The sequence below is a fragment of the Protomyctophum bolini genome, assembly GCF_963924005.1.
Source record: "Protomyctophum bolini genome assembly, chromosome: 19".
In the NCBI taxonomy this organism is placed as follows: Eukaryota; Metazoa; Chordata; class Actinopteri; order Myctophiformes; family Myctophidae; genus Protomyctophum; species Protomyctophum bolini.
Genome location: NC_137880.1, coordinates 9,541,481 through 9,559,826, shown reverse-complemented (window position 1 = coordinate 9,559,826; position 18,346 = coordinate 9,541,481). Strand labels below are relative to the sequence as shown.

At 43.4% G+C, this 18,346-nt stretch overlaps 1 protein-coding gene across 2 annotated transcripts in view; it reads left to right on the top strand.

Annotated features, from left to right (window-relative positions):
- Positions 1-18,346, top strand: part of med23 (mediator complex subunit 23) — a 46,059-nt gene that overhangs the window by 7,060 nt on the left and 20,653 nt on the right. The window contains exons 8-11 of one of the 2 annotated variants that reach the window (XM_080790864.1): positions 166-235; positions 511-623; positions 9,402-9,497; positions 13,898-13,915. In XM_080790864.1, the coding sequence (XP_080646990.1) occupies positions 166-235; positions 511-623; positions 9,402-9,497; positions 13,898-13,915 (297 nt within the window). The remainder of the gene's footprint in view (positions 1-165; positions 236-510; positions 624-9,401; positions 9,498-13,897; positions 13,916-18,346) is intronic. The other variant, XM_080790865.1, reaches the window with a different exon arrangement.

Sequence of the window (18,346 nt, the reverse complement as noted above, 5' to 3'; positions counted from 1 at the left end):
AAAGTATGGGAGGCACCAGTGTGGCTTGTGAGAGTTATATTTGGTGGCACATCAGTGTCGTGCACCGAAAATGGACAGATCAATCTATCTGCTCGGCTTCAGGGTTACAGTTAAAAATAGGGTGTGTGTGTGTGTGTGTGTGTGTGTGTCCTCTCTCTCTCGTAGCTTCTTGGCAGTTTGATATCGGACTTCGTGGACAGTTTTCGGCCCACAGCCAGAATCAACTCCATCTGTGGTAAGAACGAAGAATACAGCAGCAGTGCTTGTAGATTATATATTTTTTGAATCCTGTAGTAACAGCTTTGGACATTATGTTTCCACGCCGAAAGAGACGATATCTTGTTTGTTTATTTGAAAATTGTTTGTCATTTAATTTACGACACTTCAGCTTTCAGCTTTCTTTCTTCAGGTACACCCTCTCCTCAGAATGCTGTTGTCTCAATTACACTAATACAAACCGTGTGTGTGTGTGTGTGTGTGTGTGTGTGTGTGTGTGTGTGCGTGCATCAGGCCGATGCAGTCTGTTACCAGTAGTGAACAACAGCGGGGCTATCTGTAACTCCTGGAAATTAGACCCTACGACGCTACGCTTCCCCTTGAAGGGGTCGCTGCCCTTCGACAAGGTAACACACACACACACACACGCACACGCACACAGACACGCACACACGCGCACACACACACACACACACACACACACACACACACACACACACACACACACACACACACACACACACACACACACACAGACAGGCTGGGTGCATAATCAAGTACTAATCAGTATGGTATTGTTCGATGTGCTTCTTGAGTGTATACAAGGTGTAGTACAATTTCATGTTGGACTCATAGGCCCTCATTTATCAATCGAGTGTAAAATCTGCCACAGATTCGAGTGCAGGTTTCGTAGTACACCCACGTCGCCACGGCATTTATAAAGTGATCGCAAACAGCTGATCCTTCCTTAATTTCGTTCTGACGTTAATAAATGTGACGGCTGAAATCTATCTGGCACGCCCTATGAAATCAAGCCTCGCCCTCGTTTTTGCGACCTGAAAACGGCAATACGTTTCCTGAAACCATGGTTACATGAAAAAATAGGTTTCTCCCGTGCCTTGCTGCGCCTCACCCCCCTCTCTCATACACACGCACAGCACGCACACGCAACTTGCAAGCTGCCCGCAGCCCAACTAACTGGTGTGTTGTTAAATAAATAAAAAACGAACACCTGCATGAATTAAATAAAGTTGTAGGCCTACCCTGTCTGTTTCTCCTCTCGCTTCCCTTATTGCTGCCCGCCTCACGGTCCTCACCCCCCCGCACGCCACGCACGCACATATCGCAATTTGCAAGCAACTTTCACTGTGTGTTGTTAGTTGTATATTAAATTATTAAAGTATTTTTAATTTAATATACAACAAGATATATTAGTGAACGAAAACCTGAACCTGAACCATAATTAAATAACAAATAGGCACACACACGAACGGTGACACGCTGCTGTTTTGCAGGTGCTCCTCCTGTCCTGTCTGTCTGTCTCTCTCTATCACTGTGGTCCGTCCGTGACCAACTGCATGCACGTTCGACAGTCTATTTAGATTGCCTCGCAGTCGCTGCAGTGGCTGCAGGACTGTAAACTGTCAATTATATTAATGTGCAGCCAAAATATATGGTAGGCCTACTGGTGGTGGTGGGCTGACTGGCTGGGTTAGCCTATAGGCTACCTATCGCCGATGCGGTTCCCATGCACTTGCGCTGGGCTGGCACGGCACATTTGACATTCCAGTGACACGTCAGGTTTATTAAACGAGGAGGAGATTGCATATACCGTAACTCCAGAAAGACAAGTGCTGTTGGCCTGCTGTAGATTACAGTATATAGGCTACCCATGCATGTTGGGACTCTCCGCAGCTGCATTGCAACTTGCTACTTTCCAACGTCATGGAAATATTCCAGCACAGACAGCCCAAATCCGCATGTATGCGCTCATGCAAAACACTGTTTAAATGGCTTAAATCAAGCGCGATTTTAATTGTAAAGTTGGAAAGCTCCTACAAATTTCATATGACACAAAGACACATCTTGTAGGTCTATTCCTTTTTCTTTTCTTTTTCTTTTTAAACATGTGTAGCCCATATACATACAGTGTTGTGGCTGATAATAATTTACTGATAAATTACTCATGCCGGCAGGCTAAGCCTGGGAGCTAAAAACAAACTGTAATGACGCGCGACAAAACAATGATAAAATGATTCATATCCAAACAAGCTCAAAGTTTAAAACGTCTATATAGCTCAGTGCACAAAATATTACAATACAATAAATAAATATATATATATGCAATAAATATGTGCAAAGAATCTAATAAATAACAGTCAAACAGTGAGCAAACAACGTGAATGAATCAAACTATACCAAAGTGCATTGTGCGGTCAACAAAGTGTATCCTCCCAGCTCACCCTGCCTCCAAGTTCAAACAGCCTTAGGAGTGAGCTGGTTCAGACGCGCATATTTGTTGACTACCAAGGGCCACCCACAGAGACGCTCCCACCAATAACGGGACGTCAATGCGGTGCCCACACCCATCACCAACCAAGTGACAACCACTGTAGCTAAGCACTCTTTGGCTCCTACATTCCGGCCCCTAATTAAGCCTTGCATTAATTAACTATTATCAATTATGTAGGAGCCCTTAATTAGCTTTAGCAAAGTTACAATAATTCCCAAATGTAAAGTCAATGCAAATTAATTCAGAATAATGCATCATTTTCTCCATCGATAGGATCTCCATTCCTCCATAAACTCTCCACCTGCAAAATAGAGACAAAGAGAGAGGATTCGGAGCATGAGCCCCGAGTAAGACTTCATGGCTCCTCTGCTTCTTGAAGAAGACACACTTTAATAATGGGCCGACTCTGATGGTCTGCATCTCCTCATGCACCTTCTCATCCTCCAGACCAGACTGGACGAGAAGCCTCCTCTTCTGAGCCAAATCCAACAACAGTCTCCTAAACCTGAGAAACCAACCAACCATCTTTCTCAGGCGGAACCAGGGCGAGAAGTGGGTACTGAACTGCATGACCAAGTCTGCCTGCTCATCAGCTTGGATTGCATTCACAGAGGCCACCATCTTAACTTCAGGATCCTCTAGAGAGACCTTTCCAGCAAGATCAGACTCCGTTTCGGGTTCAACAAGGAACTTGGGTCCTGCCACCCAAGCATCGGACTTCAGGAAGGATTCCACTCTGGTCCCTCTGGAAGCCAAGTCCGCTGGATTACTCAACGTGTCAACGTATCTCCACTGAGAAGGACTGGACATTGTAAGTATCTCGGAGACACGATTTGCCACAAATGTCTTGAACCTTGATGTTTCATTCCGGATGTATTTCGGTAACAGGTATGTGACCGTGCCATACCAGTCCTCGCTAGCATCCGCGAAGTGATGCGATTGAGCGGAAGTGACTTCTCCAAACTTGGGAGGTTTCAAGCACCTGCACAAGCGAAACTCTTCGATGAGATGAAGCTCCTCCAGCCAGACTGTCCACTCCCGGACAGTGCTTACTGGCAAAACATCATCCCAGCCCAGCTGATCCCTGCACAGGCGTTGAAGTAGCCTCTTGGCGCTCAGCACCACAGGTGCAAGAAACCCCAACGGATCGTGTATGGAGCTAACGGTGGACAAGATCCCTCTCCTTGTCAGAGGTTTGTCCTTGAGTGTGATCTTGCACTCGAAAGCATCCGACTGGACACACCAGTGTACGCCCGGAGCCCTTTCCACAGGCAAATTGTCATTGTCCAAGTCAAGATCCTTGACATCCACCGCTCTTTCCTGTGGAGGTATGGCAGCGAACACAGCATATCTGTTGCTAATCCACTTTGTTACCTGGAAGCCTCCTTTAGCACACAGAGCCCGATGTTGGTGATATAGGGACACTGCCTCTTTTTCGGGGTTCGTATGGAACGAACAGTCCTCGTCAAATCTCCTTTTGAGAGCCGGGGTACGCTGCTCAACAACCTTCCTAACTGAGCCATTGACGGCCTCCATGAAATTCAAGTCTTCCCTAGACATTCCAAGCTGTTCCTCCTGAGCACATTCAGGGAAGTCTGCCTTCATCTGCTGCTCCCACACCTGGTCTAGTCTTGCGACTGCAATCCGATTGACGGTTACGTCGTGGCTCGTGTAAGTGGTGTCAGTAGTGCAGTTACCCCTAAGAGGACCATTCACGGTCCAACCCAACATGGTTCGAATGGCATAAGGACCACCAGACTCACTTCTGACCACCTCCCATGGCTCTAGAGCCTTGGGGACGTTGGTGCCAATAAGAAGATCCACTCCTGAGTCGATTGCTGTGATGTCTATGTGCTCAAGGTGCGGCCAGTTCCGCAGATCTTCCTGCCTAGGAATGTTGCCTTGGTGGACAGGCATGCACTTCTGCGTGAATATTTCAGGTAGCTCACAGAAACAGTCTGTGTCCAGCCCAGCTACCTCCAAGTCCATCACAATGTGACTGCCCACCACCTTCTCCTGACCCATTGTCCGTAGGAGAATATCTGACTTTCGTCCTGAGAGGTTCAGCCGTTTCATTAGCACTTCTGTACAGAAAGTAGCCGAGCTTCCAGGATCAAGAAATGCATAAGTGACCACTGTTTTATGACCCTTCCTAGACTTCACTCGAACCGGAATTATAGCAAGTGTGCACTCACCATCTCCGGCCCCAGTAAGACCGCTGGACTGAACTGAGATCAGAGCACTTTCATCTGCTGTTCTCTCTTCACCTTTGGCCTGCATAGGACCTTCCCAGTCTTGGGAATAGATATGCAGCATGCTGGGATGTTTCATACCGCACACCTTACACACCAGGCGTTTGCAACATTGTTTGCTTTGGTGCCCAGTGCACATGCAGCCAAAACACACCCCTTTCTCTTTCAAGAAGGACATCTTATCGATGTGTGTCTTCCTTTCCAATAAAGAACAAAGGTCCAAGGTGTGACCTGCTCCACAAAGCAAGCAAGCTCCAGGTGAGCTCCTCTCTCTATTCCATCCAGTGTCATTGTCCCCTTCGACTGTAGCGACAGTGGTCGCAAAGCTACTTCCCCTGGGTTTAGAAAAGGACTGGGATTTGGTAGTTCTCGATACTGCCGGGGAAGAATCCTGTAAGTCTCCGAACAGGGGGTCGCTTGCAATCTTCACCTGCCATTCGATGAATTCAACGATGTCGCGAAAGGTGGCTCTGCGCTGGTTCCTCTCCTGCAAACTGCAAGCGACATCTCTCCACTTATCCCTTAGCTTATAGGGTAACTTCCTGATAACAGTCTGCATGTTAGCAGGAACATCCAGCTCATAGGTGGATTCAAATTCTCCCAGAGCGTTGAAGCAGGACCGCAGCAAGAAGCTGTAAGATTGAAGCGTGTTCACGTCCTCGGACTTTAGCGCTGGCCACAAGAAGACCTTGTCCATGTATGCTGAGGTGATCTTCAATGAGTTGCCAAAGTGTTCTTGTAATAAGGATTTGGCCTTGGCATAGCCATTTTCGGAAGACATATGATGACAGCTCCGAACCATGTCTCTGGGCTTCCCTTTGGTATACTGCTCGAGAAAGTACAAACAATCCTTAGCGCTGCGAGTCTTCTCCTCAATGCAATGCTCAAAGGCTCTCATAAATGTTTGGTATTCCAAAGGATCACCGTCAAAGGCTTGAATGTCACGGCGCGGGAGAAAGAACAACGACTGCTGTTCGGCCAGCAAAGAGGTTATCTCGTTTTGTTTCTCCAAAACAGAGATCAGCTGACCATGATTGGCGCTGCCTTGCGATAAAGGTGCAGGATGGTGTGACTGCAGCTGCTGCTGGGGATGTACTTGAGGGTTATACCCTCCACTTTGTTGCACCCTAACCGTCTCTGGCCTTGGCTGAGGCTGGTATACTGCAGCGTGATACTGCAGCCCCATGTTCTTCGCATTAGGTCGAGAATCCAATAAAGGTGGACGCGATACTGGCTGCTTAGGCCTAGCGTCAAGCGAATGGGAACGTGACTGTGGTTCACATATTGAAGTATGCTGAGATGGATGCCTCCCTGACACAGGCACAAAGGTCTCAGCATCCGCATCCAACAACGGAAACCTTTCTTTCCTTTTCTCAATGTAGGAATTCATCCCATCTGCCCTACTGGCTGCAGCACCAGACACTCGAGAGCTGCCAGAAACCTTCAAGACACTTATTCTAGCTGCAGATGCTGCTATATCAGTCTCCAACTCTAGCCGCTCTTTCTTTCTTTTAAGCTGCGCTCTGACCTGTTCCTCTTGCTCTTCCAGATCCTGTTTCTCCTGGAGCATATTCTGGCGAACGAGAAGAGCTGCCAAGTCTGCTTCTGCCATTTTACGTGCAGATGCAGTAGTTTAGGCAGTGGTACTAGTGGACCTACACTTACTACCTGCAATGCTCCTTTCCCTTGATGCTTCAACTGCAACATTTGAAATACTATCATCAGGGTTAATGTCATCAACGACTGAGGGTACCACCTCATCCTCATTGCCTTCTGTAACACAAATAACATCATCGTTATTTACTTCATTCAATGTTACAACATGAGGTGTGTGTGACTGAGTAACTTCCTGTAACTGAGCTGCACTTTGAAGCGGGCCATTTAGGTCTGAGAGCCATTTATTTGCATTTTCAATGACAACAACCTTACGTCTGTGTATGTTCGAAAACCAAGTATTTTGTCTCTCTTGTTCTTCCAGAGGAAGTAATGGGATGACAGAATCATGCAAATAGCTCGCTTCATCGTACAGTGCAGATACAGTGTGAAGATTAAATTGAACAATTTTTGCATTGTCAGTGTTTTGCATAAGGTCAGTAATTGCTTTTACAAGACCATCAATTTTATTAACCTTAGCTTTTCGTTCCTTTTGAAGGTGTTCCATTTTGTGTAATAATGCTTTGGCAGTGGGCTTTGGTTGCCTTTTCAGTTCACTTGTACTGGCACTAGAACCTGGCCTAGATGAATTTAATTCCATTTCGAATTTGCGTTAAATGAATCAAAGTACCAAATCCTTCATCCAACTCAAAGGTCATACACGTTGCACAGTGACAGCCCTAAACAGTATGCATGTGTGAAAGTAACTGTAGTATTAAAGAAAGCTATTGCTCCCCTCTAAACTTCCTGAAAAATCTAAACTATCAAAGCAGACCCTATGTCTTCAGCATGTAACGATGGGTATTTATGTGCCTATATATCTCAATTAAGAGACGACACTCCCGGGCCACCCGGTCAGCGGGTAAATAAAGCGGGCCGATCCGTTCATACGCAGGAAAAACAATAAACAATAGCCTACAACCGGAGCTATAGGCTAAAGCCGCTTCACCTATAGAGGAACAATAGAATGTGTGTGTGTTTGTGTGCGCGTGTGTGTGTGTGTGTGTGTGCGCGTGCAACAGCTGTTTGGGCTAAGCCGCTATGCGAGCGTGCAACGTGCCGAGTGGACTCGATATACGAATGGATTAAACAAACGATAGCGGAATACAACATATACTGCCGTGGTGCACACCAATGCACGTTCCGTTGTATAAGCGTCGTGGGAAACCAGGTAGGCTACACGCCAACTTCCCGACACCAACACCAACAAGATACAGGTTTTGTTGACAATGTTGTGGCTGATAATAATTTACTGATAAATTACTCATGCCGGCAGGCTAAGCCTGGGAGCTAAAAACAAACTGTAATGACGCGCGACAAAACAATGATAAAATGATTCATATCCAAACAAGCTCAAAGTTTAAAACGTTTATATAGCTCAGTGCACAAAATATTACAATACAATAAATAAATATATATATATGCAATAAATATGTGCAAAGAATCTAATAAATAACAGTCAAACAGTGAGCAAACAACGTGAATGAATCAAACTATACCAAAGTGCATTGTGCGGTCAACAAAGTGTATCCTCCCAGCTCACCCTGCCTCCAAGTTCAAACAGCCTTAGGAGTGAGCTGGTTCAGACGCGCATATTTGTTGACTACCAAGGGCCACCCACAGAGACGCTCCCACCAATAACGGGACGTCAATGCGGTGCCCACACCCATCACCAACCAAGTGACAACCACTGTAGCTAAGCACTCTTTGGCTCCTACATACAGTTTTATATTAACATTTTAGGAGTGAATACATATGATTCATGCCTTTGGCAGCCTCTCAGCTGGTCAAACAATGCTGCTCCGCCCTTCTGCGACAGAAAAACAAGCGTAAGCAAGCTGCCGACCAGACGTGGGAATTGAACGTTGTCAAGTTCAATTTCAAGCTTTGAAATGGTAAATGTCAAAAATGTCGGCAATTTCGGCGTGCACCCATATTTTGGCGTACGCACGGTTGATAAATGAGGGCCATAGACTGTAAAAAATATGGACAAAGCGTCCAATGACAGCGCCACAACAGGCCATTATATGAACTTTCAGGATGTCCCGATTTCCTTAGTGGCTTCACAAAATATCTGTCTGACTGCCCCCCTGGTTGGACTACAGTACACTACAGGGACTGCATGGAATGTTAGTAAAGTGCTCCATCTAGTGATAAAGTAGAGGTACTACTACTACACTGTCATTGCTGCATGATGATCCTGTCATGCAGGCAGACAGGCAGCAGACACAGAACATCCCGACTCCCGACCCAAACACTGATGAAACTTGTTGTTTGATTATAACACATTATTAACATAATGTGTTATTTTTGTGTCGAGGAGGTATGTGTCCATATCGTCTTGTACGGCCAACACAATACATCCCCCTCCGTCTCCCACAGACTAGTGAAGTGCAGTAATGCATGGTTTATTCTTCGTCGTACAAAGTGTTCTGTGCTGAAAATAGCTGATCTACAAGCTCAGAACGCGACGCGTTGTGAGCTTGCAGATCAGCTGTTTTCAACACGCGGAGATATGCAGGCTGTGAGAAAGGAGAGCATTCAGAAACTTTTGCCTTCACAATAAAAGCATGCAGCTTCCACAAGTGTGCCCATAAAAGACAAGGAAAGGGATTAAGAATTCGCTGGCATTTCACATGAGCTATTAATTCCAAAATGTAAAAAAATATATAATAAATTTATTTGGATAATGGTAATGGAGATATTGTAAAAGTTGTCACTTTATTAATCCCAAAGGTTGGAGTTCATTCCCAATAGCAGACTTTATTCCTATGGGCTGTGGCAATAATAAGAAAAAAAAAAAAAATAACGAAAAATAACTATAATTGTTCATTTTTTGGAACCATGAACTTTAGTTCAAAATTTGGAATGATGAACTATGAACTGAACTAGTTCATAAAAAAAAGAACTTTCCCAACACTGTGTGTGTGTGTGTGTGTGTGTGTGTGTGTGTGTGTGCGTGTGTGCGTGTGTGCGTGTGTGTGTAGGACCTGTTTGAACCTCAGACAGGCCTGTTGCGGTACGTGTTGGAACAGCCCTACTCCAGAGAGATGGTGTGCAACATGCTGGGACTCAACAAGCAGGTACCATCATCTGCCCTTCATCTCACGCACCCATTCACACACACAGGGTCCTCCTCCCTTCATTGTATCACTGTGTCCTTTTCACATCTCAGCTGCTCTCCTCCCCGCGTCCCATGTTTTTTTTCTCCCCTACACCACTTGATCAAGGGCCACACCCCCAGGTCATTTTCATTGGATAGCCCTTCGTGGTTGGGGAAAGTGCCACCTACTTCACGCGAGCATTATATCATCCTAAAGCTAAGCTAAGCCAAGCCGGCTGGAATGTTTAGAGGTTTGCGAACCTTTGCGTAGAAAAGCCTTCGCTACACTGAGATTCAACCTTTTAAAAGCAGGTGCTTGGGGAAACCAGTATACCAGGGGTCATCAACAGGGGGTCCATGACCCCTAGAGGGTCCTCAGGGTTACTACAGGGGGGGCCACCTAATCTTTGTATGATTTCTATCTTTTTAACCACTTGAACCCCTATTCTGGGGAGAGCATTAGCCAAAAATAGCCGATTCACAAGCTAACGACGCCTTGCACTGCATGGCGTTGTGAGCTTATCGATCGGGTATTTTCGGCAAGGAGGTTTGGGGTGGAGGGGGGGAAAGAAGCAGGCCAAGTATAGAGTGAAAGGTTACATTGACAGTTCAAAATGTCTGAAAATAACACATGCATCCTAACATACACTGACGGAGTGGTTAAAATACACACGAATCTACCATACGCTGATGGATTTAGTGGTTTTAGGACACATGACGTAGCCCCCTCCTTTTCACTCATTCCCTTCTTTCTCGTTACCTTTGCTTTCTCGCCATTGTCATTCTTCCCTCATGTTCATATTCCCTTTGAAACCATTTTCATTTCGAAGACTTTGCATCATGCCAGTGGTTCTCAACCTGTGGGTCGGGGACCCCCGGGGTATTAGCTTAATGTGCAACATTGTTTTCTCACTCGACATACAGTAAACACACCAACAGACGGTATATACGTCTACTGTATACAAGGTGTCTGCACATTTCTAAATTGACAATTCAAGGACTTTTAATCCCTTTTGATTATACCTCTAAAATGAAGAAAAATAAAAGAACAAAAAGTCAAATATTCCCGAAGAAAGAGGCAACAATGTAATATTTGCAATGTTTCTTGTAAATATTTATCCGTGGAACCAAGTCAAACTAAATCCAATGCCTCAACTCCTACAATTCCAATTGCTTGTCAGGTTGGTTCCAAGTGCTTGTCGATAATCATAAATATGATTATTGTTTGGGGTTGCGGCCTGTAACCCCCTATAACGCTAAGGGTGTACAAATGGACCCGTTTGTAACGCTCTCAGAGTCACTGGTCAATCATCTGGGGACGCCCCCTACTCGAGAGGAATCCTCGGTCCACACTTCTGGAGAACCACTGCCCTTATGAATGCCACCCGTAACACAGCTGTGTGTACGGAAATGAAAGTGTGGGCTGACCCACAATGCACTGGTGTTGCTCCGTTGGGCTCCATTCTAGTCTCAACTCAGCCCAGAAAGCCAGCTGATTAGAGTCTATAGCAATCAGCCCCCTCAGAATACTCACATTTCTGCCTCCTTCGGTTACGGTGATATTGGTGACCTGCCACAATATGTGACCATAGTGGACCTGGACTTGGACGCTCATTGACATCTTTCTTGTAACACATAAATACTTTGTTCATAACCAAACAGCAGTGATTTTATGTTCGGACAATGGCGTTGCATGAAGTCCACGCAGGTCACCAATTGTGCCGTGACAGCGCCATGCTGGAGGACACACACGGTCAGACATGTACAGGCTCTATGCACACAGAATAAAGCCCAACACACACCGGCTCCGTCCGACGCGGCGCGACGCGTTGCCGCGCGGCAACGCCTGGAAAATAGAACTGGTTCTATCGGCACGTCAGGCGAGGCGTCGGTGTGCGATAGGTTCATTGAAAATAACGGAGGCGGCTGTTTTGACGCGCGGCGTTCGCAGACGGTGTGGGAGGCCCTTGACTCCTCCTATACAAGCTGGCCGCTTGACCGTTTTTACTCCCGGAATTTTCCCCAGTGAGGGCTGGGAGTGGCCGGACACAGAAGTCAAGGCAGATGGCCGTGTGTAGTTGAAGCACAACGGACGTGTGCTTATGAGAAATAACTAAAATAACGACTTCTCTGAAAACAGAAGTGCAACACGAGGATAAAGGAAACATTAAATAAATGTCCAGTTTGCTAATTCACAACTAGGCATGCCGCGGTTTACCGAATTTCGGTAATACCGCGACAGTAACAGCCACAGTGAGATTTCCGAGTGTACGGTATTTGAATACAGCGTCGGTGGCTGCTCATATGCAGTGCAACTCCACTCGCAGACTAAGGCAAAACCTTTATTTTCACCACACAGCTACAGTAGATTGAAAAGTTGCTTCCTACCTTTGAGTTAGTGTTGCTGAAAGACACCCAGATCCAATTGTATATTCCATATTTCCATATGTACTAAGTGTGAACTGTCAACACGGAGGCAAACGGAGTTGTCAGCATGAGCAGTTTACACACTAGCTCTGCTGCGCAGGGTACACATACCATAAACGGCCATTAGGGGGAGCCATAGTACAGTGTAATACAGTGGGGAATAGCTATTGATTCATTGACTGAATACTTTATTGGCAGAAATGTAATCAGTACAGGGTACAGTCAAACGCATGTCCAAAGGGATCACTGAAAACAGTCCTTGCAGTCTTGTTTCCATTCAGGTCCTGGGTAATCAATTCATAATCATGACATGACAAATAACAAACAAAATTCAAATTATCACAAAAGGTCAAAATAAAAAAAACAAGATATGTAGGCCTACAGGTTGGGGGCCAAAGAAGGGGCTTATAAGGAGGTGGGGGTAGTCACTAGACATAGGTGTGGGGGAGGGGGGGGGGGGGTTATTTATTCATTTATTTATTTATATATAAATACCGTGGAATACCGAGGTATAGGTTATCAATACCGGCACCGTACCGTACTGTAAATTCTCATACCGTGGCATGCCTATTCACAACTACTACTGGTTGGTGTATTGGTGTTGAAACTTTGAATTTCTCTAACTATTATAAACTTTCACGACAGTCTTAAGTACAAATAAAATTCATGAAAAGGCTACTACGGTGAATTCGGTTCGCGGGAGTTGCTACGCAATCTGACAAATGTCTCTTGCCTTGCCAGGTGTGCCGCATAATGCATTGATATTGTTTGGAATCGATCAATATTACTTCAGTTTTACCACTTAAACCCTCTTAAAGACGAAAAGGCCATTCTGTATTAAAGGAGAATTCCATGCTAGAAGGCTTTCTTACCTTTGTTTGTAGTTGTTACATCCCCACCAAGGAGGTCCAGGTGTTATTTCGCGCATTAATGGCTATTTCCCCTACCATAAGGCCTCAATTAATTGAATTGAATGGGGCGTTGGGGTGTTCTGCTAATTCGCTTATTTCCATCGCTCAAAAACAAAATATAAGCGGCACACTTTACTACTTATTTCGATGGAAATAAGCGAACCCAGCGTGTAAGGACTTGGGGCTCTATCTTGCGCCACCCCTATATCCCTAAACTTATTTGCCATTTTTCACTAAAACATTTTAAAATTGTTCAAACTAGCCAATCGACACATTGTGAGCTTGTAGATCAGCTATTTGAACTATTTTAAAAATGTTTTAATATAGTAAAAAAAAAAAAACGGCAAACAAGTTCAGGGAGAAGGGGAAAGGCTTAATGCTCTTATGCACAGTAGCCATATTCTGTCCTAAACACGTCTTAACAATTGTTCCAACGAAGGCTCTGTTCCGTTCTGGTCAAACGGAGTCGAGGTGCTGATATTGTGCATGTCGGCTACGCCAGTGGGTCTCGAAGGGTGGTCCAGGGACCCTCACGGTTCCTTGGGGGGGGGGGGGGGGATTCCAAATGACCCCTTATGGGTGTGCATGTGTAACTCTGAGAGTATACAAATCCATTTGTTCACTCAGAGTTACGGGAATCGTTCAAATTAAAAGGTTTGAGAACCACTGTGCTTCAATTGAGTGAAACAGAGCCTTAATTCCTTTTAGCTGTCAAGACAAGGAAGTAAGACGTCTTTCCAATATGGCTGCTGGCCTATATAGAGCCTATATTGTGAACAAATAACCACACAATCCAGTGTGTGTTGTGGATTTAATGGGCTGAGTTGACGTGAGTGGATTCTAACTGAACTGAAAGGGCATTTTGTGAACAAACCTGTAGCTCCTTTTAGTCACTATCTCTTTCTCTCTCGCTTTGTTTCTGGTCCTATTTGTCTCCTCTTCCCCCCGTCTTGTCCTTTCTTTGTTTCTCTCTCTCTCTCTCTCTCTCTCTCTCTCTCTCTGGTTGCGTGTGGTGTTTGTCTCTCTACCATGTGCTCTCTAGACACTGAACATTGCCCAGGTATGTCCTTGTTCCTCTTCCTGGTCACCTGACTTGCCAACTAACCAGCCCATTGGACGCTTGCTTTTATTTAATTTGACTTTACTTTATTTTACTTTACTTTATTTTATTTTATTTTATTTTATTTTATTTTATTTTATTTTATTTTATTTTATTTTATTTTATTTTATTTTATTTTATTTTATTTTATTTTATTTTATTTTATTTTATTTTATTTTATTAGACACTGGAAAACTGGAGTGGAAAAAAGACAATGAAACACCAGAGGGTTTGAAATGAACAAGGCTGGGTCAAATTGTTAACAATTAAAAACCACTAATAATATTAATAAATATATAGAACACCACTTAAATGGCCTGTTAATGCTTTGTGAGCTTGCATATCTGATATGTTGTGGTCATAAAACTAACTAGAAATGGCCCTAGAAATGCAATTACAGCAGCAGAAATGGAAATCGTTTTACAATTAAATGGGCATGTGAACAAGTACAAAACGCAGGGCCGAGACCACACACGCGAAACGGGTCAGAACAAACAACTGAAAATTGGGTAGTGATGGAACAAAGACAAAAATAGACAAAAAAATTATAAAATGTATAAATTGGTAGTAGTCTCTCGTGAGAGTCGTGATTGGATGAAATTGGCAACCCACCATGCATTTTCTGTTTATTAAAAAGCTGGTTTACTGCGTGAACAGCATTTGTATCAGTCTATAGCAATAATGAATATCATAATACAGAGATTTTCGTTTCATAATTTCCCCCTCAAAAATATCACTTGCTCTCTTAAGAAATGGATAGATAAAACCACCAAGACAATGCATTGTGTTTTTGTTTTGGATTACTACGCCAGCTAGCCTGGCCCTAATGTTTCGGCTAGCTAGCCCATGTTTCGTCGTGCATTTCAAACGTCAGTTGGAGCCCTGCTTTGGGAGTTTCAAGTCCTCGCTGCACTGCATGTGTGGATGTAGTGTTTGTCACGCCCCAGTGGTGGAAATAGTGCTAATTGTACTTGAGTAAAACATTTGGATTACCAAATTGTGAGCTTGTGTGATCATCTATTTTCAGATGGCCCGAAATGTATGTTCAGGGCTGAAGTAGGCAATGTGTGTTTTGTAATAATGATACACATCTATAAAGTAACTAGTAACCAAAGTTTTCAAATAGTAAAAGTACGATACGAAGTACTAAATATTAGATATTGGAAATACTCAAGTAAAGTACAGATTCCTCAAAATTGTACTTAAGTACAGTACTTAGTTACTTTCCACCACTGGTCACCCTCTTCCTGTTTTCTGTTGTGCTGACCTGGACAAATCTAGATTTACAGTGGTTCTCAAACTGTTTTCATGTCAAGGACCCACACATTGATATGTATTTGGCCACGGACTCCCCATCTGAAATGCTTTATGCCAGGGACAAACGTGTTGTGAGCTTGTAGATCTGCTATTTCCGGCACGCTGCTAAGTATAAATCAGGCCTTACGACGGCGCCACAGTGGCTCACTAAAACACATTTTAGTCGACAAAATGTAGATCGAATCAACTCAAAACTAAAACATTTCAGATTTTAAATTCACATTTAAAATATTGCTAAAACCCGAATGGAATTGTATTGAAAAGACTGACTAAAACGAAATCTAAATTTGCTGTCAAAGTTGACACTGGTGCCATTGTGCAAATCTTTTCAAATGGAGGCCCGCGGTCCCAATCCATGTAGGTTTTCCATGTACATTTTACAGACCAGACACGGCAGACAGTGTCTGCCCTGAAACTGGGAGGTCGGGTCATACCAAAGACTGTGAAAATGTGACCCAACCCTGCTTGGCACTCGGCATGAATGGGTTGGATTGCGGGTGTCAAATCAACTAATCCAATGATTCCCAAGCTCGGCACGGCTGCACGTGTGTGACAAATCGTACTTTGACTTTTGACTTCTGGGAACCTTTTGATATGAAAATGTATGAAAACCAGTGGTCTATGCAGTGAGAGTCTGTTTGTCCGCATACCACTGGACAGATTCAGCGCCAGATATCACGTTCTTTTCACGTAGTCCTTTATACTTTCTAAAATATTGCACCTTTTTTCCTTATTTTTATCGTTTTTATTTTTTAAATCCATTTGCTCAAGTGTTTTGCCCAGGTCAGCTGATGAGTGATTCTGATTGGCTGTCTGACTGGATGAGTGAACTCTGACTCGTGTCGTGTGATGTTCATTAGTTGATGAGCCAAATGCATTGTGGGACGTTTTTGAAATCTGGCCCGTGAGGAGCATTGTTTTGTATTTGTGTATATTCCTGTGTTTTCTGTCATGTGTTTAAAGGTGCAGTAAGTGATTTTATTTTGTTAAAGTAAGTGTTAAATATTCTGATAGTAATCATTGTTACACTTGTTTGGTAACTGCAAACCCCCCGCCTCTCCCGCATTGTTTTGGTCGGGATACCAATTGTATCTACCGGTAGTCAAGACAGAGAGTTACTACTGGATACAGTGACATTGGAAGTGTTGACAAAGAAATGAGCAGACAAAATTGGAGCTGGAACACTACATTTGAAGCCGATACATGGGCACTCACTCCTGATTTGTTTGAAATTGGCAACCCACCTGAAAATGTATAAGAGATGGTGGAGACATCTGTTATTGAACAAACACTCCATAGCAATGCATTATAGCTGGATATAGAGCTTTAACTTTGTAACAAAACAAAACATATATATATATACTTTTGTTTCATATCACTTACAGCACCTTTATTGCATTCATCGGTTATTATAATTAGACATTACAATTATTACTTTACCAACTGAAAACCAATCTTATGAAAAACAGATGATGTTCATTGAAATGTACAGTTGAAAAATAAAATTTGATGGAAGTAAGTAACCTAATTTGGTAGAGGAACAAACGTATGACTGGAGGTCTGCTGCTAAAATATAAAAGTGGACATTTCACTTTCAGACATGTTTGGGCCACCATCGTCTACCCGGGCAGCACCCCAGACAGTTCTTAAGTTCCTTGATTCACTATTTAGATATTTGATATTCCTTTTTTATCACACCCCTTCCTATACAAACCCATTGTAACTTCAAACTCCATTTTGACCATGATTGACTCATTGAAAGCAATCATGTTTTGCATGATCGTCAGAATCGCTTCGATTCATCTGTCAGACTTCTTGATTGGCTATTTCAGATGTTGTGGGGATATTTTCGAAAGTATAACATCATACTTAAAGTTTTATTTGTCATATCTGCCCTGTGCAATTTGTACTCAGGGCAAACGGAAATGTAATAACATTCACCTCTTATTTTCCAATGCCAAAAAAAGAAAAGATAAACCCAATTCAATTGTTACTTGCAATTATTTGTGATGACAGTAAAATGTCACGATGTTTTGAAGTTCCCTGTCCCACTCTCCAGATACCAACCCACCCCCCAATTCCCATTTGGCCTTGCATGTGTGTATGCACCGTGCTGTTTGAGTTGTTTGTGGTGGTGGTGTGTGTGTGTGTGTTGATGATTTCCGATGTGTTAGCCAATGTATTATTTATTCAAAATGAATAAATGAACACCAAAAATGCCCATAGATTTATTCAGAATAGAGACAGAGTGCCCAGTGTTTTTGGACGATAAAAAAAAAAAAAAAGAAAACCCACAAAAAATTCCCAAGTCCTGGGCATACAATGTGTTTTAATAGCAGCTCTACAAGCTCACAGCGTGTTGCATTGCGACGCGTAACGAGGTTGTAGATTCACTATTTTCACACCATTCTGTCATTAATGCATTCATTTTGATCCATTCACCACCATGGTTAAGAGTAAGAAAATCTTCCACTTTTACATGGTGATTTTCTTGTTGGGTTTATTTGTGTGACCTACAGTATGATGATATATTTTCCAATATGGAAAAGGACGTTGAATGGAAAGCAAAGCATAACGTGATACAATGGTTAATATCTCTTCCAGTGCTCATATGAGACTATAACTACAGTATACTGTGTACATGATACAGAGGTACACTTTTACAACTCAACTTTTGTATCATGTTGATACCGAGTGCCAATCTCTTTCTCTCTCTCTCTCTCTCTCTCTCTCACACACATTTTATTTTATACTTTCACTCTTCATCTATTCCTTCCCTCGGCTTTCCCTCGAGTTGGAGACATGATACATTTTTTTATTTATTTCTTCTCAAACCTGCTGCAGTGTGTTTTTGGTTACTTTTAAACTTCCCACTCGTTTAGGGAAGTCTGGTATTCGCAATTTAGTCTCGCCGATATGCGGTTTTCCAATATTGTCGAACTCTTAACCCATTTTGGGCGGGAACCCTTTTTGGTGTTAGCTATTGATAGCAGATCTACAAGCTCATAGCGCTCCACCGAGTGGCGCGCTACGAGCTTGTAGGTCTGCTATTTTTTGAAAAATCGTAAAAATGTG